Genomic DNA, 28,000 nt, shown 5'->3' on the forward strand with positions numbered 1-28,000 from the left:
CCATCACCAAGGAAGAAGGGGTATTATTAAGGGGTCAGTACCAATCACACAGAATCAGCCACCAACGTGAAAGGAAATCACTACCTGCAGCATGACCAGTGCATCTGTGCAGAAGGGGTCCAGCAAATGGACTAACTCTGGCTAAGTCGGAAAGAATCACATGGAAGGTGAAGACACAGCAGAGATTTTGAGGGATCGGAAAAGGTCTGCCACATGGACCAGAGAAAAAAGGGTATCCATGAAGGGAGAACATGCGTAAACCTGGTGATGGACTGATCAGGGGAGGGGCTAAGGAAGAGGGAGCAGCAAGGACAACACCTTGGCTGCTGAGTGGAAGAAGAGAATGGATGCTGGTGCCGGACACTGAGGCAGAGAACCCCAGCACAGAACCAAGCTTGGGTAGGAAAAATAGTTAATTCAGTCTTGAGCGTATTTCAGGAGCCTCTGGCACACTGGTGCATACCAATATGCCTCCTTATTAGTAAAAGTACTTAGATCAGGAAAATCTGGCCTGCGTTCACGCCTTCTCCCCACTCTACCTCTGCCTTAGAAATATAAGCATGGAGCATTTAGCATTTGGGAAAAGCATCTGAGTAATAGCTATAATTTAATTCATGGAGATGTGAAGAGTCATGTCCTCATGGGCATATGGGAGGGCAACTTCTGGAACAGGGCCTGGTGGACAGTTTCTTGGAGAGGATGACTTCAAAGTACTGAAAGTACCGAAAGAAGAGACTATGACATATTTTAAGATTTTGAAAAGACATATTGTAGACAGCCACACCAGAAGAGGAAATGTTCTAGATGAGGGAGAAACTACATAAAAAAGAGTGCATCACTGGAAAAAGTTATCACACACACACACACACACACACACACACACACACACACTAGATAAGTTGGCAGAAATTCCAGAGAAATAATTTTTAGGACATTAGCTCATTATGAGGAACCTGGAATCCTATTTTTGCAGAAACCAAGAACAAGGTCTGTTACTGAGCTTGGGAGATGCAAGAGTGACCTAGTCACTAAGAAAGGATAGAATGACAGAACAAATAAGCCTAAAGGAGCTTGGCAGAATGACAAAAATAATAACGGCAGACTCTTGCAGTTACAGAGTCTCCCATTTTTCAAATACATTCACATTTATTCATACGATACACAAGTTGACTCTATGATTTCAGTGAAATAGGAATGATTAATCCATCCTAGTTGCTCACTGTTGAAATCACAGTGGGGCAAGTGCACATTTCATGAACAAGGTGACATACAAAAGCAGCATATACAAAACTGTGTTCCTTAGAATTAAATTTAGTTACCCATGGAATATGTGATTTAAAAAAAAAAAAAATGATAGCTCTGTGGCCCAGTCAGTTTTGGAAACGGGGACTTAAAGTGACTCAGGTTTCTGAACTACAGGACTCCAAGCTATGATGAGCTACCGTGAGTTAGGAATCTCAAGATTGAGGATGAAAAGGTTGCAGTTCCCAAACTTCCTTGACCACAGAACCCTGGTCCGCCCAGAACTTTCCTTTCCCACACTCCCTAGCGCATATTTTGGGAAACGCTATTATTCGAGAACTTGTTGGAGCCGTCTTTCTGGTCCAAGGTGAACTGAATCCTACGGACTCAGCACTGTGTGATGATGGAGAAGCTAAGACATGACTTGCCTTGGAGGTCACCTTCACCCAGAAGTTAAGCCACTTGCAGGACACATATAGTGGCAACACCAGGGTTAGAAAGTTGGTTTCCCAACTTCCGGTCCAGCATACGTGCTTCTGCACCCCCATTTACCTAGGCCTCAAGCCACAGGAAGTCTTCTTCCTCTTAGATTTCCTCCCAATGGTTACTCATTTCCAAAAAAGTAAAACTACACATAAAAATGCCCAACCCCTCCTGGCGAGTGTGAGCAACTTTGATTTCCTGAATGAAAACAGTGAACTTATGTTTAACAAGAAGGTGAGGAACTATACTTAAAATCACTGGAGTCTTAATATTGCTGCAGTTAATGTTAATCAAATTCACAGCCGTTTCTGACAGCTGTGGGTCCTTGAGGGGTGCTTCCTGAAAACTGAATTGTTCTGTATGTGCATTATTCCTATATTTATCTTCCAAGTTTTGCCTGAGAGCACCTTTCGCTCCATTTGCAGTGAGGAAGTTGTAAAATTCTACAGCCGGTGTCTGGTTTTAAAACCTTGAAAAAGAATTAGCTGTGCAAAACCGGCATTTTTCTTTTAAAAATATCTTTAAAAATTAAATGAAAGCAGCACTGTATGCTCATAAATGCTGCGGATTTCCCACAGGAGATATATGTCTGCATATGTCCCATCATCTCCATATTGACCAAAAAGCATAATGGACAGGTCCTCATTTCTTCTGGAAATGGATTTATAGTCGAAACACTGAAATCTGGTCACGATGTCCTACTTATAACCTCAGTTATTTTATTATCAAGATTCATAAATTACACAGCATTTAGATAAAAAGTGCATATCTCCTAGTGAGTCTCGTTTTTTATACGCCCCCAGGAGATTAATACTAAATGTATCAGATCTAGAAGAGGAAGGGGAATGAATCAGTTACAGGAACGCATCAAAGGCTTGGAGGCTTACTGTAGACAATTCTCCCGTTTTAATGCTTTGAACTTTGGTTAATGATTATTAGAGATGAAAGAGAATGTGGCTTAACCACGTTCCTTAAAGATTTGCATATTAAATACCAAAGCCATCAGGTAGAAGTCTGGAAGGGACAAGTTTGTCCTCGATGTCCCCTCACTTGTTTAACATTCAAGGGGGAAACCTTTCAGTTCACTTTGGTTTTTACACTGGAGTCTAGTCCTCATAAAACTTCCCAGTCCTGGATTTCTCTGCCCCATCATCACCCCCTCCCCCAGTGCCTCCAAATCAAAATTCCTTTTCCTGGCTTCAGATGTCTCAAGGACATATTTCTTCTGGTAAGTAAATAAAAATATGACATATAAAAGACATCTACATGTATTCCATGTCTTCTGTTGATAATATGTATTGCTTTTCAATCAATAGTGTAAGAAGTGTCTACTACGTGTTAGGCACTGATAGCTAATAGTGAACCATAGTGCCTCCCCCCGAAAAAAAAAATCTCTGCCCTTGTGGACCTTATTTTATGGTGATTGCGTGGCAAAGACTATAAGAAACCAAGTAAATATGTACTTAGTGATAAATGCTAAAGAGAAAAACAAAGGGAGTTGGGTGGGGTGGGGTGGGTGTCAAAGATTCCATTTTAAATACTGGGGTCAAGAAATGGCCTCAGGGGAGGTAGTTAAGCAATGACCTGAGCTATGTGGATATTTAGGGGGAGAGCATTCCAAGGAAAGGGAAAAACAAGTTCAAAGGTAGGAATGTGCTTGACATGTCCTCAGGAAAGTGAGCCCAGGGTGCCTGCAGCAGAGTAATGGGGGGCGGGGGCGGGAGGGAGGGATTGAGCAGATGAGGTTAAACAGGCCAATCATGGGAGTGTGTAGGCCAACATAAGGACTTGGCTGAGGGTTTTGAGCTGGAGTATCACGATGTGAGATAGGTGTTTTGAGTAGACTCTAGAGGACTGAGAATTGCGTAGCCCAGTGGCCAGGACCACAGCGGAACCAACAGAAGTTGTGCAGTGTATTCGGAGTCTCTATGCATTGAACACGGAGCCAACACCATCTGCTCATGAACTGGATTTGGGGAGTTTTAGAAAGTATTCATCGCTTGTCCTCTTTCTTCTCCATAGTCAAAAGAGTAGTGCTTTCCCACTATGAGAAGAGCTAGAGCCTTGGGGAAAAAGAAGTGTTAACCATGTGCTTTTACACATGTTTGTGAAAAGAGAAAATACATGGACTGCCCAATACCAAAAACCATGAAAAACATATTGCCATGTGGAGGGAAAGATGGGCCAAATTTGTGAATTTCATTAGTAAGTATACCTCGTATTTACCTTAGCTTTCCACTCCCGAATCCTGTATTTTAATACACAATTACTATATTTTTAGTGAAGAAATCTCACTACTACTAAGAAAAGGGAAAGTATGAATTACATTTAGTCACAAAGCTTAAAGAAATAAGCTAATGGGTGGCACTTCCTCCATCAATCACCAGTTTTCTAGCTTCTTCCCATGTCCTCTCCCCCCCACACACATTACAAACTCTGATGAGGGTCTAGTCTGCACCAGTCACAGTGCTAGACACTTGAGATCCAAGTCTTACTCTCAAGGGCTTTGAGGTTGGAAGTGGGGTCTATTATGCAAATTAAAAATTTACAAAAAAGCATGGTAAGTTCTACACTAGAGAGCGGAAAGACAACAAACAGTAGGAAACCAGAAGAGTAACTTTACATTTGTCAATTATTTTAAACAATTGGCAAGCAGATGTTATTTTAGAGAGATGTTTGTCCTCGGCAAAAGTATTATTTGTACCTGTGTCAACTAATCTACATGAGTTTTCAGACTCAACGAACTGGAGTTACCTACTTGTGAACAGAGTTCCAGAAAGCAACAGCAATCGAGGCTTACCTTGTGATAACACCTAAAATACGCAGCACGTTCATCGGAAAATTTCTCTAGTCTCTTTGGACCTTTGCTTGAGGCTTTCTTGAATACTAACCAGCATCGTTGATAAATCTGGAAGGATATACAAAGACTTCACTCAGCATCTCTACCGACTCAGATATTATGTACTGACATTTGCATTTAAATGTTTTCTTTTTGATGTTTTCACCTGTAAAATATTCACAAGCCATAAATGTGATATTGCTTTGGAAAATAAAATTTAAAAAAAAAATTGTTTCCACAATGGGTGTATTATATTGTTCAGACAATTACTGGAATCAAAAAAAAAAAAAATAAGTATTTGAAAGCAAATTTCTTCATGTTTTGATAACAATATCAGGAGGAACATTTGAGAAAAACTTCCAGAGATAAAAATCCCAACTCAGTACAAATAATATAGGTACATACGGCACATGCTCTGATTTCAAATGCAATTAAATATGGAAACTATCTATCTGAGATATTCTAAAGACTTCCTTACTAGTATGAGAAATAGCCCATTTATCATTTCTTAAATATCCAGAGTTATCAGTAAAACAATATAGTAATTAAAATCAACTCTATTGGTTTGCATCTCACACGGTCATTGAATTTATCAAGGGCTATAACATGCAGACAAAAGTAGAAAAGTAATTCAGTGGAGAAAGGGTAGCCTTTTTAACAAACAATGCTGAAACAATTGAGTATCATTAGGGAAAAAACAAACACTTGAACCTAAAACGACTCACCTTATACAAAAATTAACTCCAAACGGACTTAAATATAAAACAAAAGTATAAAACTTTTAGGAAAAAAAAAGGAGAAAATGTTTGGGATGATAGTCTAGACAAAGAGTTCTTACACTTCATACCAAAAGCACAATCCATAAAGGAAAAACGTGCCAATTGTATCTCATCAAAACTTAAAACATGTGCTATGTGAAAAAACCCTGTTAAGAGCGTGAAAGGACAAGATACAGACTGGGAGAAAATATTGGCAAACCACATATTCTGACAAGGATTAGTATCTAGAGTATATAAGGATATCTCACATCTCAACAGTAAAGAACCCAACAATGCAATTACAAGTGGACAAAAAGAAAGGAACAGACATTTCACCAAAGAGGGTACCCAGGTGACCAAACAGCATATGAAAAGATGTTCAAGAGCATCAGCCGTCAGGGAAATGTCAATGGAAACCACAACGAGATATCACAACACACCTATGAGACTGGCTGAAATAAAAATAATAACCATAACGCCATCAAACACTGACCAGGGCTGCAGAGACATTGGGTCCCTCAGACGTGGCTGGTGGACATATAAAATGGTACAGCCACCCTGTAACACAGTCTGGCAGTTTGTTAAAAAACTGCATAAGCAACATACGACCAGCAGTTGCATTCTTAGGAACCAATCTCAGAGAAATACAAACGTCCCACACATACACAAAAAATCTGTACGTGAATGTTCACAGCCGCTTTATTTGTTCCCAGTGCCAAACTGGAAACAACCCAAATATCCTTCAATGGGTGAGTGGTTAAACCAGCTGTACTACACCCGTACCACAGAATACTACTTCACTTTAAAAACCAATGAACTACAATACTGAAACAATTTGAATGAGTCTTCAGAGAATTATGCTGAGTGGGGCTGGGGGGGGGGGAGCCAAACCCAATGGAATTGTCCTATATCTTGACTGTAATGTTAATTGGTTATAATATTGCACTGTAGTTTTGAAGACGCTATCACCAAGGAAACTGGGTAAAGGTTCAGGATCTTTGTGTGATATTTCTTTTCTTTTTTCTTTATTATTAGTTGTCAGGTGTACAACACAATGTAATAGTTAGACATTTAAACCCCTCATGAAGTGATAACCCCCACCCCCAATTTACTACCCCTCTAACATTGTACATAGCTATTACGATTCCAATGACGCTATTCCCTATGCTCTATTCCACATCCCATGACTATATATATATATATATTAAATTATAGTTGACATTCAATATTATTCAGCCTCAGCTTCAGGTGTGGTCAGGCATCTACACAATCCAGGCAGTGGTCTCCCTAATAAGACAAGTGCCCATCTGACACCCTGTGTGATATTTCTTACAACTGGAAGTGAATCTAGAATTATCTCAAAATAAAATGCTTAAAATTTTTAAATGGTAAAATGTAGAGCTATTTAGCCAAGATCTTAAAATTACAGCCTACTCTAATAACAGTTATCTACACTCTTCACCAATCCTATTTCTTCTGCTGTCAGACCACAGTCTAATTAAGCACTAGGCCAAGTAACTATACGCCAAGTAACTTGAAGAAGTCGAGTTACGAGAACCATAGTTAAGAGTTCAAGCACAAAATCCTTTTCAGGATGGAGACCCAGTCATGAAAATTAACATTGTCAGTACTGAGACAATTAACACTGTCAGTACAAAGAAGCCTTACCATCCTCTCACTTGTCTGAATAACGGATGAGACAAACGGCTCCCTCCCTTAAAATTTGACCACCACCAGAGAGAGGACTGTAATTATAGTGGAAATGACTGTCACTCTGATTGTTCAAATAAAAGGTGTGGGAAATAGTTTTCTCACTGTCATTCTTCTCTTGGCAACCACTTTCTTTTGTATGCGTCCCTGAAAACGTTAGAAATTGAGGACACTAAGGGTATGCAAGAAACATGCCCACTACTGGAAAAAAACAAATATTTTCACTGAGTTAGGATATTTTAACTATCCTAATTATGCCTCAACTTTCAAATCCAACCTTGGATGATAGCATTTCTAACTTTTTAAAAACTGTGTTCATTTTCCTCACAAGTGAACTGCTATTTGCCTGGCTTGTGTCCAAAAAAGTCTATTGACAAGTGGCCATGTGTGATGTCATCTTGGGTTTGGCAGAAGCACTGAAGATAAACCTTACATCTACTCAGTAAAACCCCAATTTCAACTGCCATACCCTTCGTCTCCTAAGAACCCTAGAAAATACACATGGTACTAAAGGATTAAAATCATATCCGAAATATCTCAGTTTTGTTTAGAGAAAATGAAACAGGAAGATTCAGTGAATATGGTAATGTGGACACTAGTCTAACTGGTCTCCATGAAAATCTCCTTCCGTGTGTATTTTGGTGATGGTGGTGGTGGTGGTGATTTTACTGTACCTCATTTCCAGGCTTAAACTGTCACCAACCCTTATATGATTTCTACTATCTTTTCATTGTCATTCCTTTCTTTAAAACTTGATATCCTTCATAAGTGCTTAGCTCTGGTTTCAAATCCCTGACATTTTTACTAGCTTCTTTCCCTAACAAGGAATATTCTGGTAAATTCACCAAGATTTCCAGTGCCAAGAAGCAGCTGAAACAACTACCGATTTGTTTAGAGTTCCTAAACTTATTAGCAGGCCCTCACAATGCTTGGAACAACAGAGGCACAAATGAAACTTCCAGAAGGCGCACGGACAGTTATGAAGATAATAGAAAGCAAATTTTGATCAAAAAATTCCTGTTGAGAGGAAATTATATACAGCCAACGTGTAAGCTCAAGAAGAGAGGAAAGCTTTAAGTAAGATGTGACCATTTTTGCTCTTTATAGTCCATTGCAAGAGTCGGCGAACTTTTTCTGTAGAGGGCCAGATGGTAAATATTTCAGTCTTTGACGTCGTAGGTCTTTGTTGCAACTACTGAACTCTGCAGCTGTAGCAGGAAAGCAACGATAGGATAAACGCACATAAGTGAATGGTGTGGCTATCTTCCAATAAAACTTCATTTAAAATTCAGGCCATGGGCCAAATGTGGCCACAGTTTGCCAACCTCTGGTCTATGGTAGTATTTCTCAACAGTTTAAACTCAGGTCACTTTTTGATGAACATAGAAGTCTGTTTAACACATCCTCCTCGTGGGGGAAATAGGCGGTGAGAATCCCCATATATTCCACACCTCCCCGCAAGGCAAAATTTTGCTTCCATAAAATTCAAGTGTTGACGTGATGCTTTTTCCGCCCCCCCCACCACACTTCTGTCCACTGCTGGGATTCATGGCTCCACAATAAATGCACACTATCCTGGAGGGCACATTTCCATGCAGAGACATTAGGATCCCCTCTCTGTCCTTGGGATAGAGTTAACTTTTTAGTTATCTTATTCTACAAGGTCAAGGTGAATTTGGGACATACACACACAGACACACACACACACACACACACACACACACACACACACGGAGATGAGGATTGTTTTCCATTTTGCCAGCATCCTTTTCTGTTATCACATCGACTTTCTCTTCTTGTCTGAGCATTCTCCCCTACTCTAAAGACATATCCTCAGCCGCATAGCGCTAAGTTAGCCGCATTTCTCATACTCTGACCTTATTTTCACCTACTCTCCTAAACAAATCAAATATTCTTCTCATGCAGAATGCTCACATCAACAGCCAGCATTGGCGACCCTCTGTGCCATGCAGAATGCTAAGCCTGTCACATGCGTGACCTCAGTTAACCCTTCCAAGAGCTCTTGGATGCAGGTGTTGTCATTATCCCCAGTTTCCAAGGAGGAAACACCATAGTGAGGTTACTCACTAGGTATTACTCACCAGCATGAAGCTAATAGAAATTAGCCAGATTCCCACCTCGGTTTGCCTGACTCTGGAGAAGAAATTCTTAACCATCACCTTAGGATTTTCCCAGAAAAGTTGGACTCCAGGGGGTATACAAACCTACGTGGAGGGTTGAGCCGTCTGTAAGAAGTTTATTTTCACACTTAACGTCATCTAACAAGAGACATTCAGTGGTAACTGTAGGCTCTTTCGTCTGGACAATAACTTTATAGCTTAGTGATGTCAGACATTTGCATTCGTGATTTTAAGTTCGCTGGCACTAAGAGTTCACCTACAGTGACAGTTTTTAATGGAGTATTTCAGAAACTGAGGTCTTCACACCCTACCTAGTCCAGGACTCCATGGTATCCTAGCCGTCTGCAAGAAGTGTTTGCTTTTAAAAGAATTCCACTCTGTCTCCTTAAGTGACAAAGTATTTGGTATCCTTCACAGAAGTTCAGGAACCCAAATGTGCTAAGGATTTCTAACTACACTGGAAGTATCTCATGCACCTTCTCAGTTTTTCTTGGCCTGCCTTGTATCTCTTCAGCATCTTGTTCTTGTTAGCTGTGATTGCAGTAAACTATAGCCCTGGCTGTCTCTGTGCTGCGGGGGCAGTCTCCTACCTGGGCTAACCAGTCACTTCTCCAGAAATACCCAGCCGTCCACTTCGGCTGCTGATGTCTGGCCAGAGGCCCCAGCTGTCCTCTCAGAGTCTTGGGTCCCTCTGCTGCTTTGAGACTGAGGAAGCAACCGCCACCATCCAAGCAGAACCCAGCAGCTACAGGAAATTGCCCTGAAAGATGCAATCTGGCAGTAAAGGGGCGGAGACTCTAGCCAAAGAGAAACAGGAGATACGAAGGACCCCAGAAAGTAACTCCTCCGCCATCTGCTATGGCCTGCCAATTTCTCCTTTCACAATTTCAGAATTTGACCTGGTCCATCGCTGAGACCAAGATGGTTACACTTTCTAGTTCTTGAAATGACTCTGTCATTATGGGATTTCAGAAGGTGACAGATGAAGACTGAAACAGGAGGGTTCGGTGACATCCTTGAATCATAACTCGCGGGCTGCTACCAACTCCACTTACGGAAAAAATGAGCTGGTTCAGAATCATGTATTGTATGAAGGAAAAAAATCATTTTAATGAGTAAACAGCACAATTCCATGCCTATCATTTATATAGTATACCTCTCATTTGCAAGGAAAGAAATGCTAATTTGGAGAAGTTGCACAGTGGGGAGCAAGGTACATTTTAAATTCACTGGGGGGAAAAAAAAACAGAAAAACGGGATGATGAATCATGAAATAAAAATTTTATAAAGAGGATTCAAAATACTTAAAAGCACCCACAGGCAATAAATTGGCTATGTCACTCTTTCGCTGATGGTGAAGTAAATTAGCACAACCTTTCTAGAGGCAAAATTATGCCTGCCCGGTGACCCGGAAATATTAATTCTAGGAACATTCCCCCTCCCTGAGGAAATAATTAGGGAAATATGCAAACATATGGGAATAGGGTTCTTCAACATAAAAACTGGAAATGCTCTAAAAAAATGTTTCAGGGGATTGGTTTAATTAATTATGGCAGATCTGTAAACTGGAAATTGCCATCATTAAAAATAATTCTTATATCACAGAAAATGCTATTAGTAAATTAAGTATAAAAAGTAGGCTATCCCTGCTTTTTAATCTGTTTCTACACCAGTGAGGTCCTCATTCAGTGGATAGGGCTCAGCTGCTCATAGAAAGATTGTGAGTTATATTGGACCCTTCCCCACCTGCCTCATTCATTCTTTCTCTCTCACACTTATAGAGGAAAATCTGTGCTTTAATGGAAAGCTTTGCATTCTCTAAGCACACACACTTCCCAGGGAGATGGGCCTCTGATCCGTAGGAACTATTCTCAGCTCTAGATTGTAGATAACTCATAGAAGTGCAAAAGGATTCTATGCCACAAAGATGCAAATTCTGTCCCTTTCAGTAGAAGTGCCACTGACCTCCCTCCCCCACTGTGGATGAAGCTAATTCTGCCTCCTGTGGGAGGCTTCTTTCACCATGCAGGATCAATAAATGTGTGGCTTCCTTAGAATTGCCTTTTGAACCGGCTATAATGCTCTGCTTTGTTCTCTCCTTTAATGAACACGTTAAGTAGACTCTTTAACGAGTTCATTCGGCATCTCTATGGCAGTCATGATTTTACCCGTTTTTGAAAATTATCTTTTAACACAATCCATCAATCACCGAATCCTGTGTGTCTCACCTTCTAGCTGAACCTCACGCATCATTATTTCTTTGCTGGGGACTGTCAGCCCAATCTAAGCCACCTTCTCCTGAGTTTCAGAGAGTTTTCCTGCTTTCATTCTTGCCACATTTCAATCCATCCACATTTCAATCCGTCCTGTATCTGGAGTCCTCTTGAAAATACTAGTCTGACCACGTCAATCCACTGCTTAAAACATTTCTGTGGCTGTTTTATATTAAACTTTAGGGTAAAAACCAAAGTCTTGGCAAGACATTCCATAACCTGCAAGAACTAGCCTCTCCCCACCATCTTAGCCTTATTTTACAGCTTTCTTAATTTACATATTCTTCACTTATAAATATAAAAATAGGCATCTTTTAGTAATGATCAAACAAGGAACACGTTAATTTGAAAAATTCTCATGGAATCAGTATGTGTCACAGACTGTTCTTGTAAGGATGATGGTATACCTTTAAGGATTTATCAGTCTAGCACGGTCTACGGAATTATGGTTTGATTTATTTTGTAGTTTATTATTTCTTTTCCTCTTCTTTGTTTCTCTCCCTCTCTGCCCGATTTAATTGCTCTGCTTTCCCAAGGCTACATGCATACCTCATTAATCTAGTTAATCAGCAGAACTTGCAAGAAACTGAGTCAGCCCTCCAGACACCAGGCAACCAGGCTGCAATTCTGGACTGCGGTTTTCTGTCAGATGACGTGTGAGTCACCCATAAAAGCAGGTCAGAGATAACCATCGAGGAACAAACCAGACCCCAGGAGATGTTTTCCAGGATGAGTCGCATGACTAACTCCCCCTTTCCTTTGTTCTGCTTCTGCTTGTGTACCGATACAACCTCTGACCATTCCAGGAAGGGGGAGATGACCTTTGTACAGGAGTCCACCATCCTGCTGGAATGCGGGCCTTCTGAGCAAACCTGCTTTTCTTTTCACCAACCTTTTCTCTCAATTATTGGTTTTCGAGTGATGAACAGTGAGACCCTACCCCGGTAACACTCTTGCTTCTATGGGGGCTTAAAAAAAAATACGCTTCCTCCCACCTTCTCAGTTCTTCTAGCTGGGCTAATAATCAAACTAAGAGAGAGAGAGAGTAGCAGGAGAAAATCAAATTTTAATATGTGCGCACAGGGAATTCACATAAGCATGAAAATTCCAATATAGTGAGGTGAAATTGGGTATATATGTCATTTTGGACAAAGGAGAAAGGGGAGGAGGCAGTGATGGGATTTCAAGGGAAGTAGGCAATGCATCGGGAGTCGAGGGAAAGCAGAACATATGTGGCAGGTAAATTCTAGCTTCACTGGAACACGGGAGGTGATCTGGCTACCAGGTCCCCGCGTGGCGGCTTCCTACCTACACTACCATACTGAATTCATACTAGGCTGAGGTGAATAAGCTAAGATTTCTTTCCTGGAGCAGATCTTGCCATCTGAACCTCTTGGACAGGAAAGGGGAGAGGGTCAAAGCTTCTTTCTGAGTCTTTTGTGTCTTAATAACCAGTTAAAATCAATGTCCCAAAAGGCAGCATCAGGGTTTTGGTCACTACACATGGGAAAAGGCAGCATCAGGGTTTTGGTCACTACACATGGGAAAGAAACCTTTCCCTTGTCAGTACACAGTCGGGAGTACCAACACGAAAAGAGAAAGCTACGTATCGTTTTCCTTCTCTCTCCAATTCCTCTCTGTTCTCCATACCTACGAAGCAGGAGGAAGAGGGGAGGAGAGAGGAACAGAACTGCCTAAAAAAACTATACACAGTAATAATTATTTAGTTTGTTACTATTTTTAACTAACCTTATAGAAAAAACAATTACGTCATAAATATTTAACTACTGAATGAGCAAAAATATATGGGAGCTGATATCACTCATTAATTCATTCAACAAATATTTATTGGGTGCCTAACATGTGCAAGGGACTGTTTAGGTCATAGTGCTATAGCTGTCGATAAAAATGGGGAAAATCCACTGCCTTTCCTGGGCTTGCCCTTGATGAGTTAATCAGACTTCTATGCACATATGTGTGTGTGTGTGTGTGTGTGTGTGTGTGTTATAGTGCACAGATAATATGTCATATGGTGTTAAGTACCATGGAGGAAAACAAACCAAGGAAACTCGGTAGAAATTGCTAGTGATGGGTATTTTGATTTTAAGTAAGGTAATCAGGGAAGTTCTGCCAGACAAGGTGATATCTGAAATGGACGAACAGAAATGGGGGTAAATTGAGTGGATACATGGGGGAAGAGGGCTACAGGCAAAAGAAACCACAAATGGACCTTGAGCCAGAAACATGCCTGGCGTGCAGGAGGAAGAATGAAGAGGCCAGCAGAAGTCCAGAGAACACAGAGATGGTGGTGAGAGTGGATTGGACTGGGCAGGACGTGTGGCTCTTCTTGTAAAGACTTTGGCTTTTCCTCTGAATGAGATGGGAAGTTATATAATCCAAGTTGTGTTAAGTAGACTGCAGGGAGCGAAAGGCAGAAGCCGGTAAACTCGTTCGGAGGCTGCTGCAATGAACCCCGTGGGGAGCACTGCCCAGATGGAAGTGGGGAAGGGGATGAGAAGTGGTCAGAATCGGGATATGTTTTGAAAGAAGAACCAACAAGCTTCACGGATGGGATGGGATGTAGGGATGAGAGCAAAGAGTCGAGGGTGATTCCAAGATGTTTTTGTTCAAACAAGTGGAAGGCTGGAGTTTCCATGAACTGAGCAAGCCTGAGACAGGACCAAGATGTATAGGGAGAATGTGCAGTTTGAGGATGCGTGTAATAAGTTTGCCATGCCTACTAGGCACCTAAATTTATGTAAGCATTGTATTACTAAGCATAATGACTATGCAGTTGTGTATATATTGTATATGTGAGCCTATAGGTAGAAGATTTTATTGTGCTTTTAAAATGAATTACTAATACTATCTTCCCTACCGGGTTGTTGCAAGACGTGAATGAGTTCACGCATTTAGAGCACGTCTATTGCTTGGGAAGTGACCCATAGCAGTTGGCAGCTCACACCATCCAACACGGTGGTGATTTGCATGCAGACAAGGACAGCACACGTATTGGTTCCTTCATGTACTCATTCATTTTGCAAACATTTACTAAGCACCTACTACATGCTGGGTCCTGTTCCAAGCACTGGAGACACAGCAACGTACAAAGGGAAGTCCAGAGACTCACTTTCTAGTATGCAGAGACAGACAAGTAGCTCTCCCAGCCCCTGGCACAATGCCGGGCGTGTGGAGTTAATGATTACAGCCTGTATTTGTAGATTGCCATTTGGTCGTATGCACTCAATTAGCCTTTGGTGCAGTTAAAAAGAAATGATCTCATTGTGGTTTCCACAAGGACATGCAAAGCGGTCACTGAGTGATCATCAAACCCAAACCACCAAGACTCAGCTCCGATTTCATAGGCTGGCCCTGTATAATCTGACCCCTGCCTACTTGTCAGGCCTCATCTCCTGCACTTTCTTTTTCGCTCATGACGCACCAGCCTCCAAAATGTTATATTCCTCTCTGAGGAGGGATGAAAGAATGTGCCAGAACTGTCTTCCCCTTGCTGTTCAGAGGGCTGCCTCCGTTTCATCCTTCAGGTCATAGGTGCAACTTCTCTACTGATTAGATACTGCAGCAAAACAAACCACCCCAGCGCTTAGCAGTAACACAACAAGCATGTATCGCTTCTGGTGAATATGACAGTTGATGAAGAAGTTCTGCTGATCAGATCTGGCTTCATTAATCATGGCAGGGCTCATTCACGCGTGGGCAGGTGAGGCCAGGGCTGTCTTGAGTTGGCCTGGGGTGACTCAGTTCTGCTTCACATCTCAGAGCCACCAGCAGGTTAGCTGGGGCTTATCCTCATGGAGGAAGCAGGGGTCAAAGAGAGAGCACGCGGAAAAATCACTGCTACCTGAGGGGACCGACAGTACCAGTGGATAAAGGTAGGAGGTCAGTCTCTTCATGTCATCTGCACTCACACCGCAGTGGGGGTCTCATTGCCCCTGGGCAGTGGTGAAAATCCTGACTCTCCACTAGGTCTCCTCTGGCAGCCCCCCAGTGGGGACCAGGGTGGGCATTTCATCACGGCTGAGCGAGGGTGGGAGTCCGGGCTCCCCTGGACTCTTCTGACACGGCAGTGGGGAGGGTAACTACTGACTGGCAGGGACGGAAGTCCTGGCTTCCCACTTGACCTTCATAGACACCACCGTGGTGGGTGGACCACCTTGTTACAGCTGAAAGGGACCAGAATATACCAGCCCAAACTATGCTACTTTGGCACAAGGATTACTTTGAGCTGAAGGCAACAGAGAGACAGCAGACACAGGAAGAGCTCTCTTCCATCCCCCTTTCTGCCTCAAGGTCAAGCATCAGTTTTCTTTTCCAGGTGACACCGACTTATATTTGTAAAGGTGTTTCTTTTTCTCATACTGGGAAGACCAGAGATGGCACCAAGATAAGTGTGTAACAAACTGTACTAAACAACAATACTATAACTTCCCTGGTCACCTTCCCATGATTTACTACCCTGAGGAGCTCAGATCCCCTTTCCTTTGTCTAGTCCCTTCTCCACATTTTCCACCCTTTGTTAAAATGGTGTATATGACTGAGAACCTAAGCACTCTTTGATTCTATTTCTTTTCCGTGAAGTCCCCATGAATGTAAAAGTATCGATGAAATCTGTATACCTTTTTCCTATCAATCTGGGTCTTGTTGGTTTAATTCACAATGCCAAGGTACAGCACCTAAGAGGGTAGAGGAGAATATTTTCCTGACTACAGAGACTCTCCAGCATGGAAGTCCCAGGCCCCTCACACAGCCGTCACCGGATGGGTGGGGGTGGAGACACAGTCCACTCTGTGGTGTTTGGCTGATGTAAAGCAGTCATTTTCTAAAACGTTTTCTGTATTGCTAGGCTGCCTCATTTCCTGGTCTCTTGGCTAGGGAAAAAAGGGGGGTTTTGTTGAGATTTTTTTGGTACCCCTTGGCATTTCTCGGTTGCTGGCTTCTTTAACTCTAAGTCTGAGATATATGAGGCCAAGAGGAAAGCCAGAGAACTCATGGCTGTGTTGTTCCTCCAATCCTGAGGTCCCAAGGCAGTCTGGAGACTCTCCGCTTTGCAGAGCCTGAGGTTGGGTTGATATGTATGCCTGGCTCTATATCATGTACACGTAATGTCCAGGGTTTTTAGCTTTACTTAGCAGGAGGCACAAGGGAAGGTGTGTCTACTCACTCATCCCAGAATCAGAAGTCTGTAAATGCTTCTCTAAGCCTCGGCTCGCGTCAAGTTTGCTAAGATTCATCTCACAGGGTCAAGCCCAGAGTCGGCGAATGAGGCCAATACAGTTTCTGAGGAAAGGTCATGAAAGTAATTGAGGCCATCCATGCACTCACAATCTACCGTGAAGTCACTTCAGAGACCCCCGTCCCACCTACCAAATCTAAAGTACCTCCAGCTCCCACACACTAACTTAAAATCAATATCTGAATTAGTTTGCTCATTGGTCTTCTGCGTATTTATGTTTTCTCTCTCTCCCTAGAAGGTAATAAAAAACAAAAAAAACCATCACATTTTATCTTAACCTCCTTGAATCCTAAGGCCTAGGAGAGCATTAGATACTCATTCCTTTATTTTTTAAATGATAGTGAATAAATGAATGAGCAAATAAATAAATGGGAAAAAGTCATACATGGTATTCATGAGATTTCCAGAATTTCATAAATTTGCCCTTGGATATCACTGTGCCTCAGAATGGACCTAACATTCCAAACAAGCCTTAACATCTTTAGACAAGATTAAAAAAAAAAAAAAAAGTCGTAGATATATAGATCGCAAACATTCAGATTAGGTGGAGAGGCATGCTTTTAAATAAAACTATATAACCGCATTTTTTCTTAAAAGGTGCATTCTACAAAAATGCTATTTTCTATATCATGGAGAAAGGCTTCAGCCTCTATCTGTCACATCATTGTTTTCAAACATAAATGGGTTTCATTCTAAAACCACAGAACCTCAAGATGATAGTATTTCCCTATAGACTAAAATAAATATATGCCGATAATTAGAAACAGGCTCTAACCAAATTAGAAAGACATCTATCTGCCATGGCAAAAAAAAAAGAGAAAATCCTAAATTAGGGAGTTTTCATTAAAAATGCCTATTCTGAAGTTGAGTCACTATTAGGATTTCAGAAGGAAACACTGCAGCAAGGCTCGGTCCTTCACACGTCCACACAAATGGCGGCGACAATGAGTAAAAGTCATTTTACAAGAGGGCTCAGTACAAAAAATGAGAGTGGCACTCTCAAAGAAAGGAAATGAATCCCACGGTTGAGAAAGCACTCTTGAAAACACACACACACAGAGAACAGATGTTGCCAGAAAAGGCAGAGGGTGATAAATAGCCATGTTGTCAAAAAATCTAAGCCAAGAATTCAAGAGAAAAAAACCTGGGTGAGCTGGAGGAAACAGTTGCATATTTGCATGGGCAATTTACCACACAGAAACATAGTTTCAAAAACTATTCTTGTTATGTAGAGATGTAAAATTGACAGCACCTGCAAGGTTGATTGGCCCGTTTTTTTTAGGGGGTGAGGGGGCAATGAGGAACTGTTTTTGTTTAGTTTTCTTGAAGGATGAGCAGATTTACACACTGTCAATATAGCAACTCTTTATAACATATCATCATCATCATCATTCTCACCACCCTTCACTGAATGCTGACTAGATTAAGTATTTCACAAACATTTTCTCATTTAAGTGTCGCTAGGACCTATTCATGTTCCCATTATACAGATGAAAAAACAGAGGTTCTGAGACTTCAGCAATGTGATCATAGCCACACAAATATATTACATCACACTCATATATTAGCTAACATACTGTGGAGTCAATACTTGGAATCCAGTCTGTCTGCCTCCCAGACCGTAATTTCTAACTGGAGCTCAAATAACCAATGTTTGAACAAAAGCAAACCTTTAGGATTATCCTTTTTTTTTTTTTTTCTTTTTTGATTCTTGGTCCAGTCATACTGGGCATTTCCTTTTTGAATTCACTTTTCAGGAATTGAATTTATTCCTGACAATAAAATGACAGTCTACCAACTCATTATTAGCAGAATAGTCAAAAATGAGATGATTACCAAAAAAGAAGTTATATAATACAGTTGCTAACCACAGACATTGCTGTTTGAAAACAGCATTTAGGGGACATATTTTCTCTAAAATTACAAACTCAATCCAAAACTATAATTTTCATCTTTTAATTTTGGCATTTCTTGAGGAAAAAAAGTACTAATTTATCTTGTGAAATAAATCAAATAACAAAACCAATGATCAAAAAATAAAAACATTGTTTGTTATATCACAAATTTAATATTAAGACAGGTACACCCCAAGCTCTAAAAATGGGAAGCCTGGGATAAAATCAAGGTTAATAAAAATACCATCAGTCTGACTTCAGCAAATCACTTATCCTTTGAAGCCTCAATGTTTTCATCTGTTAACTGGGGATAATAGTATTTACGACACAGGTTTGTATGGAAGGTACCCAACAGTTAATAAGTGCTTGATAAAAGCTAGTAATTATTTTACTTTTTATACATTATTTTCCAAACTGCATGTTTTACTATTACTATTCATATTAATTTAACAGGTTAAAAACATGTATAAACCCGATTATTAAAATACTGTGAAATAGCCTTTTGCTACATATCATCCAGATTATAGAAGGTCTGACAATTAAGTTCGCAAACTTGTTGCAACAATGTTGCTAACCTTTTTTTTTTTAATATCAGAGGGATTGTTCATTATGAATTTGTATCAACCGGACAAACAGTTAACCAAGTTTACTATTTGGAAGTGCTGAAAAGGCTGCGGCAGTGTGGAAAAGATAGAGGACCTGAACTATTTGCCACAATTCATGGCTCTTGCATCACGACACTGCACCAGCTCACACGGCACTGTCTGTGAGGGAGTTTTTAGCCAGTAAACAAATAACTGTATTGAAACACCCTCCCTACTCACCTGATCTGGCCCCCAATGACTTCTTTCTTTACCTGAAGATAAAGGAAATATTGAAAGGAAGACATTTTAATGACATGCAGGACATCAAGGGTAATAGGACGACAGCTCTGATGGCCATTCCAGAAAAAGAATTCCACAATTGCTTTGAAGGGTGGACTAGGCGCTGGTGTTGGTGCATAGCTTCCCAAGGGGAGGACTTCGAAGGTGACCACAGTGATATTCAGCAATGAGGGATGTGGCACTTTTTCTAGGATGAGTTTGTGAACTTAATTGTCCAACCTCATAAAAACAGTCGACCTCTGAGTGACAGATGACTCTAGACGATGAACACTGTTCCTGCATGGTTAGATCAACAGTGCTCGGGAGGGGGGGTAAATTTTGCTCCCCAGGGCACATTAGACAATATCCGAAAATAATATTTACTTGTCACAACTCGGGAGGCGCTTTCTGTGTCCATGGGTGGAGGCCAGGATGCTGTTAAACACCCTCAAATGCACAGGACAGGCCCCTCCTACAAAAAATTCATCTGGCCCAAAATGTCTACAGTGTCGAATTTGAGAAAAACAAGACGTTAGATACAGTAGTCTTCTCAAAATTAAAACCTTTACCTCAGATTTGAAAGAACTTGATCAAAGACTGTTTAACAAGACAGTGTACACCCAAAGTGTTTGAAAATGCAGTACAACCCAGCACGTGTCACATTGGAAGCCAAATATCCAGATGACGGACATGTCTGTTAATGGGACAGAAAGCTTTGGGGTCCAGTAGACACAGATTTCCCAACAAGCGGAGACACGCCCATTGTCCCAGGACAAAATAGTCAAAACTTCAAAGGATTCTCAAAGTCACATGAGAGCAATTAGTTTTGGACCAGGAGGTCTAGACAAAGCCTGAGGAAATGCCACTCAGACTGCAGGGCTCAGAGCTTCCTGGAATCGTGCCCCAGACCAGGCCTGGCTAGAAAACTTACTGCCAACCACGAAATGGAAAAGAAAAGAAAAAGGGCCTGGTAAGGACTGATTACTAGGAAAAGAAACACAACTAAGGCTGTGAGCAGCAGCAGGCCTGGCATACAGAGTCGCAAGTCTACATGTGACTTAGAAGTTTTCTGCCAAGCGAGGCACAGACCCACCTGCCGCCTTCCATGCCACCATGAAGCGATGAAAGCATTCTAAACGCGGATTGTGGTGATGGTTACACAACCCCGAGAATAGGCTAAAACCCACGGAATTGTATGCTTTTTGAAGAGCCCATTTCATGGTATCTAAACTATATCTCCAAAAAAGCTGTTATAAAGAATGATCACCCTTACAGACTTGTAAGAGAGGGTCTAAAATGCAAAATAGTTATAGGATGCCTGACACACCACGTGCCAGCAACAAGAACATCCGTCTTGCACGTATTGAGCGTTTACTAGTGGCCAATCACCAGACTGGCGTACTCTTCTTTAAGTGATAGGACAGTTCCATGATATGGGAGAACGATTATCATTACCATTTTAGAGGTGAGAGACTGAGGTTAATTAAAGAGCCATCCTGATTCAAGAACACACATCCGTGTCCACTAGCGACTACTGCCTCACTAAAACATTCCGTCTCTTTTAGTCTTATTATTATGTCTCCAGACCTGAACACCCAAAAGCCTTCGGCATGTAGGCATTAGGAGGCTAACTGGCAGCTGAGAATTAGTACTTGTCCTTAGCATTATATCTCTGCAGACAATTTCAATACAGATAAGAAAACCATGAAATCCACACTGTGTGAGCACCCTGCTGTCTGACCCTGTTCAGGGCCCAGCACCGGGTCACGAGCGAGGACCATTCAACGAGGCAAAGATGCTTTGACATTAAAAAACAGTTCCAGCAAGACAGAGAACTATCATTTCTGTTATGCTGCTAATCATGGACTGATGAGTGACCATGTCTCCCCTTTTACTTCTTTAACATCTGCATTCCTTAATTTTTTAAGTAGAAAACAAAACGAAAAACAAAAAAATGAAAAAAAAAACACACTCATTTAAGACAATCAACACGGACATGTATAGAGAAGACAAAGGAAGTCCTCCAGCTTCTCATCTCCAGTCCTGGTGCAGGACATTGCCACTTACAGCAATTCCAGCAAATTGCCTCCCAATCACCACTCTCTCCTTAGTCGATTCTAACAAAATTGGGCTGCATGCCCCCGAGACACTGTATCTTCTAGGCTTCTGGGCAAAGCCAGGTGACTAAATACTGGGCAAGGAGATAGAAAAAGAGGTTTTGTGAGAGCTTTCCAGGAAACCTTTAAAAGGGAACAGACAAAATGAATTTGCCCTCGTGCCTCTCTTCCCTTTTCTGGCCTGTAGAGACATGATGCATGGTGCTCCGGCAGCCATATCAGACCGTGAGGTAACATTTAGGCGGGAACCCACATTCTAGAAAATGGAGCAGACACATAGAGGAAATCTGATTTCCTGAGAAGTGTAGAATTATCAGACTAACTTTGACTTCTTTTCCATGAAAGAAAACGAAATTTCTACCACTAGGATTCTGAGTCTTCAGTTATATGCAGCCAAACCTAAATGAAACAGGGAGACCATTCTGCCTTTCTATTTATATCTAAACCTGTATGCATTTGTTTTAATACAGAGCACCACACCAAGTATAATGCTGCCCAACTTTCTCCTTTACTTTTCCACTTGAAAATAAATCAAAAGCACCTTTCCATTTCAATAGGTATAGCCCTCTCTCTTTTTAATGAATGCATAGCTTTCCATTGTTGACACTTAACATCCTTACGTATCTTAAAGCCTCAACTTGTTCTCCTGTATCTCTTTGCTGCTTTGTTAAATTCTTTTCTAAATGCTCTCTCTTTCCGGGGGGAAAAAAAAAAAAAAAAAAAAAGATCTATTTTATACTGGGTTCCTCCTTCCCATGGTACTGAGTTTTATTTTGTTCTTAGGGAAGCAACTTTGTTTCCTAGCTTCCATTCTGGGGAACTCCCCAAAAGCCCTTTGGGTTTAGCGTCCTTCTTAGCCAGTGCTGGAGCATACAGCATCTAATAACACCAACGTGAGAGGTCTGCTCTTGGATTTGAAGTTAGCTGTGGAAGCCATGACAACATACGGTTCCATGAAAGAAGCAAGCTAAACGCTGTTTTCCTGGGAACAACCAGGGAATTGCAAGTATAAAGAAGCTTCATGAAATTCTAAGCCCACGGATCTACACACTCCTCAAACCACAAAATAGATATTAGTTGTTGGAGACTAAAATAAAACAAATGAAATAAAAACTTTTAAAGCCACCATTCCCAGAGAGAAGGCAAATTGTTAACCACAGATCCTAAAGTTTGCCATTGCAGTGGTATAGCCAAATCCATTTGGCCATTCAAAAGCCAGATCCATGCTTTCAGGCATGTTGCTCAAGCTTTCAACTTTGGAGAGAAATATTAATGAAAGAAATTCTCTATATTGCCCTTTCTGCTGCAAGTACAATTATTGCAGCGTGCTTATCAGACCTCTACTGAAATCTCAACTATTTTGAATCACTTCTCAGTAAAATAAAAGACCAGGCGAGCTGCACCTTAATAAATTTTGCCTATGATAAATAAAATCCCATTATTTCATAGACATTACTTTCTGTGGTAAGCAATTGATCTTAAAACATCTCTACTTCTGAATAAGAAATTACACTCGCCTTTCACACTGGTGCTCAGAACAACAACAACAAAAAATAAAACCAAAGAAATACGCTGCTTTCTGATAAGACTACTACTGTTTTCTCTGGGAGTTCAGCCACGTGTACGAAGAGCTATCTATTATTGAAAGATGGAGTTGGTCCAGATATTTCCGAAAAACACTGTTTAATTTAATTACAAGGCTCTAGGAGGCATCCAGCAATTGGACATCTTTTATGTATCAAGTTTTTTTGTTGTTGTTTTGTTTTTTTTAACCAAGCATACTTGGTTTGTGCCAAATAACTGACTTGGTTGGTTTATAATCAAACCAGGAGTCCGCAGCAAGGAAGTCCAAATTCTAAGGAGACGATCATTATTTCTAACATTCGTAATACCTGAGTTGTCAGCCTCTACATTTTGTTTCACTTCCCAGCCATCCCTAGCAGCTATGGATCAAAGGGAACAAATACATTTCTTTCCTGAATATTCACCAGTTAGAACTCCATGAATCCTGGCGCCAAGCTGTCGTTCCAGGTTCGGGGGCTCACCGTTCACAATGCAGAGAAAGGACAACCCTCAGATTGAAAGTGTTCTTTAAACAGCCTGCTTTTATCCAACATTATCAAGAGAAGAAGGAGAAAACTGTCAGGTTGGCAATTCTGAAATCTGACCTCATCAAACCTAAAAGAGAGGAATGTGGGAAACGGTGAAAACATTCTTGATTTGCTTTTATGCCGGCTTCTCGGCTAGAGATCAGAGAAGACTGAACTTTAACTGGGAGAAGCAGCCAAAGTCAGAGTAAAACTTAGTGAGTGAAAGTGGTTAGAACAGAAAGGAAACAATGCAGCTTGTGGCTGGGAATTGCCATAAAAATTTTTTTTTAAAAAATCGTGCACACATTTAAGAAAAAACAGTTTCTTAAGTGTTTGGCCCCAAATCTGCAGGCAAATCTTCAAACCAAATTGAATCACCAAGTGGGAAGACCTGAATACATCTTCTAACAAACCCCTCTATAATTTCAGTAAAGATGAAAGGATTGCCTGAAATATTCTATTTTTATTATTGCCTAAATTATAATAATAATAATTTTAAGTTGTAAAAGTAGGCAGTACAGTTTTTATGTGGTCTACGTGCCAATGGATAATAATGGTCAATATTTAATGAGAGCCTCGACTCTAGGTTTCTACATAAACGCCGCCTATTTAACTCTCCCAATAAGAGGCCTAGGGTTACTGGCTCCATTTAAAGGTGAAGAAACCTCAAAGGGTGAAATAATAGGGTTTGACATCTCAAAACCCGATCTGCATCTAGATTTTTCCATATTCCCTCTCACCCCGCACAAAGGTGTCCCACAGTTATTACAAGCCCTGAAGAAATAAAATAATAAAACTAACAAAAATACAATGTGTTACCTGCCTTTTGGGATATTTCAGGGAATATTCTTCATCTGACAGTACTATTTACTACATAAATACTTTCAAATAAATCTCCTAAATCCTCTGCGTGTGTTTTCCTCACTGAATAATGAAGAAAACACAGCCAGCACCTTCCTTCCGAGGCCACAGCACCGTGGTAAGAGGTCCCGACAGCAACCAATGGTCTGTTTCAGTGTTAGTCACTGGAACAGATATTCCTCAAATCAGATCATTTAAGGAGAGCATGTGGTCAGAAAGGCTGAGTTTGGGTTTCTGGGAGCGGCAGAGGGTTCAAAGAGCAAGGCTTGTGAAGTTTCAGTGCATCATAAAGAGGACACTTATCAGCACATACTTGCTTATGTTAGCAAGTGGACCAGACTGATCCATGGGACCAAAGGAACAAAACCCCAGGTTGCATCTTTACCTGCAGGAAGCTGCCCCTTCACTTCCTCCTGCTTGAGGATAAGGCCACGTCCCTTCTCAAGTCCTAATACTTCCCTTTCACAGTATTTTCTCCCCTCTCCCACCGCAGTACTTTCCTCCTCTCATCCCTCCACCACCTCAAAATGGGAGGACCATTTTGGGTTAGACCTGGGAGGTGCAGGGGACATGTTAAGAGGTGAGTGGGAGAACCACCCCTCACCCCGTTTCTTCGCCAGCACAATTTTTCAAGCCCGGCATGCAGGAGATTAACAAGACTGCATCTAAATGCTTGGATTCCGGGGCCAGAACAAACATGGTTCCTAATGCTGGCCTTAAACACAGGTATTTCATGAATAGTTGTGACATTTTGCTGGAGTGTTGAAGTTAAGTGCCCTCAAAGAGTCAGTGGTTGGTGAACACACAGAAAATATTCACTGAGCACCTGTTAAGTGCCAGCCACATTTCTTTTACTCGTCTAGGCTTATAAGGGGTTGCATTAGCTGAGGTACTTTGGCTCACAACAAATGGAAAACCCATTCAACCTTATTTAAAAAAAAAAAAAAGGATTTTTAGTTGCAGGAGACAGGTGAAGCTCAGGGACTTTCCAAGAGAAAGAAATGAAACAATGTCACAAAGGACTAAAACTCAAACCAGAAAGCTCTTCAGAAAACCACTTTGTTCTCTCTCTGTTCCTTGGATGCTGACTCTCAGGGGGTGTGCGTTCACTCGTCTCTGCCTCTATCTGTAGTCTTCCTCCATTAACTACGGAATTAATGAACAATTTAATTTAATTAAGTAACTCATTCAGTAAGTATTGATGGAGTGTCTCTGGTGGACCAGGCACTCTTCTGACACTCAGTGACAAAACTGGCAAAAGGAACGTGCTGCTCCTGGAGTTGAATTCTAACAGGTGCACACAGATAGTCAACATCCAAGTACAGCATGAAGCAAGTTGGCGGGTGTGGCATAATAAGAAATACATATTTCATTTTTGTCCCTGGTTCCTAGCACAGAGCTCCTAAAACCTTTGGCATTTCGTGAGTGATGGGAAGGATAGGCGTTTTAGGAGCACCTTTCGTTATCATAACAAGCTCCTTTCAATCATGAGTGTATGTGAATGAGGTGATTCTTGATGGGCACAGGGACCAACCATGTGACCAGAGGGTTGGAGCTGCCACCCCCAATCTCAGGGGAGGAAGGTAGGGCTGGAGACTGCGTTTAATCGCTAATGGCCAATGATTTCATCAATCCTACCAGTGTAATGACACCTCCATAGAAGGCCCTAAATGAAATGGGTCAGGGTGCTTCATGTTTAGTAAACATATCACGGTGCTGGGAGAGTGGCAGGCATGAAAGTTCCATGTAGACTCTCCTCCCTCTACCTTGTTCTACGCATCTCTTCCATTTGGCTCTTCCTGGGTTGTACCTTTTATATAATGTGGTACATGCAAGTAAAGTGTTTTCCTGAGTTCTGTGAGTTGTTCTAGCAGGTTATTAAACTAAGGAAGGAGTCATAGAAACCCCCAATTTGTAGTTGCCAGGCAGAAGTGTGGGTAGTGTGGGCACCTCATTTGTGGTTGGGATCTGAAATCAGGGTGGTCTAGTGGGACTGAGCCCTTAACCACTGGGGTCTATGCTAACCCTAGGAATCTGTAACAGAGTTGAGTTGAGTTGAGTTGAGTTGAGTTGAGTTGAGTTGAGTTGAATTGAATTGAAGAGTTGTTGGATAGCCAGTTGGTGTTGGAGAATTGGATATTTGGTGTCAGAAACTGTGTCATGAAAGACACCACAGCTGCTAACAAGGGTCATGAAGCCAGAAAATGAAGGATATGGCCAATGGGAGAAGACAAGTGCTACTTTCAGAGGTTGCTCACACAAGGTCCCTCTGACAGGTGTCATTCAACAGGGGGCCAGATGACATAAGAGAGTAAGTGGAGCCACAGGCAGGGAAAGAACATTCCAAGTAGACAGTAAGTGCAAAGGCCCTGAGGCAGTGTGCTTGCCGTAATTTAAGGAAGCAAAGCAGCCCATAGAGTGAATGGACAAGTGGTCGGAGGGAAGACCAGAGAAGGAGCCCAAGGTGCAACCATGTGAAACTTCAGAGGCCGTGATGACTCTGGGTTCCATTCTGAGTGAGATCTGAGACTTAGGGAATTTTGAGCATAGTGGTGGCATGCTCTAACTTCTCATCTCAAAAATCATCTCAACCAAATAGGGGCAAGGGTAGAAGCAAGGAAGTGAGTTAGAAAGACATTGTAAGAGTCCCGGTGATAAAGCATGGAGTTGTGACCTAGAGTGATAACAGAAGACATACTAAGAAGTAAATCCTAGATGTGTTTTGAACAGAGAGCTAGCAGAATTTGCTACCAATAAAATCTACCAATAAAATGAAAGAGACAGAGACGACTCGAGACGACTCAAGGATGACTGAAGGTTGACAGCCTAAGCAACTGGAAAGATGGAGTTGCCATTAACCGAGATGGGAAGAACTTTACGAGGAGCATATATGGGGAGCTGGATTAGGAGCTTTACTGAGATACGTAGGGTCCAATCAACTGGAAGGGGGGGGACCCTATGCCATGGGCATTGCAAGAGGCCAAGGTTCAGCAGAAACTGTAGATCAAGGAGCATGCGTAGGCAAGTACGTGTACACACTTGATTTTAAAAGACCAAAATGCTCAGAAAACAGAATTCTCTCCCTTGACTATTTGAAATGAGGTGTTACTAAAAGCCTACAAGTCAGATTTGCCACAGATAATATGCAATTTCTAATGCATCACTTCTCCCTGAAGCCAAAACAAGTATTAGCTCAAAGATAAAATCAGACAAATCAGTTATTTTATAGCATAGAGCCAAATTCAAAAACAACAGTTATGAATGCATCATTCACTTTCAAATGAACTGGTATAAACATCATGTTTAAAGAACTCATTACTTTTTCTTAACTGCATCACAAGAGGATGATCATATAGACTTAATGGTATTTGTTTAAAATACAAGCTATTTATTTGAAAAAGAAAATAAAACGAGCGCAAGTCATATTCAAACTTGACACTTTGACCTGAAAGAAGAATGTGTTCCTGCCTTTCA

General features: G+C 41.3%; 1 protein-coding gene across 2 annotated transcripts in view; it reads right to left on the bottom strand.

The window, feature by feature from the left end:
- The window catches only part of DOK5 (docking protein 5), a 122,877-nt gene that overhangs the window by 58,659 nt on the left and 36,218 nt on the right, over positions 1-28,000 (bottom strand). For both annotated transcript variants that reach the window (XM_081033671.1, XM_081033672.1), the window contains exon 2: positions 4,526-4,633. In XM_081033671.1, coding sequence (XP_080889797.1) covers positions 4,526-4,633 — 108 coding nt within the window. The remainder of the gene's footprint in view (positions 1-4,525; positions 4,634-28,000) is intronic.

Source organism: Rhinolophus hipposideros (assembly GCF_964194185.1).
Source record: "Rhinolophus hipposideros genome assembly, chromosome: 22".
NCBI classification, from domain to species: domain Eukaryota; kingdom Metazoa; phylum Chordata; class Mammalia; order Chiroptera; family Rhinolophidae; genus Rhinolophus; species Rhinolophus hipposideros.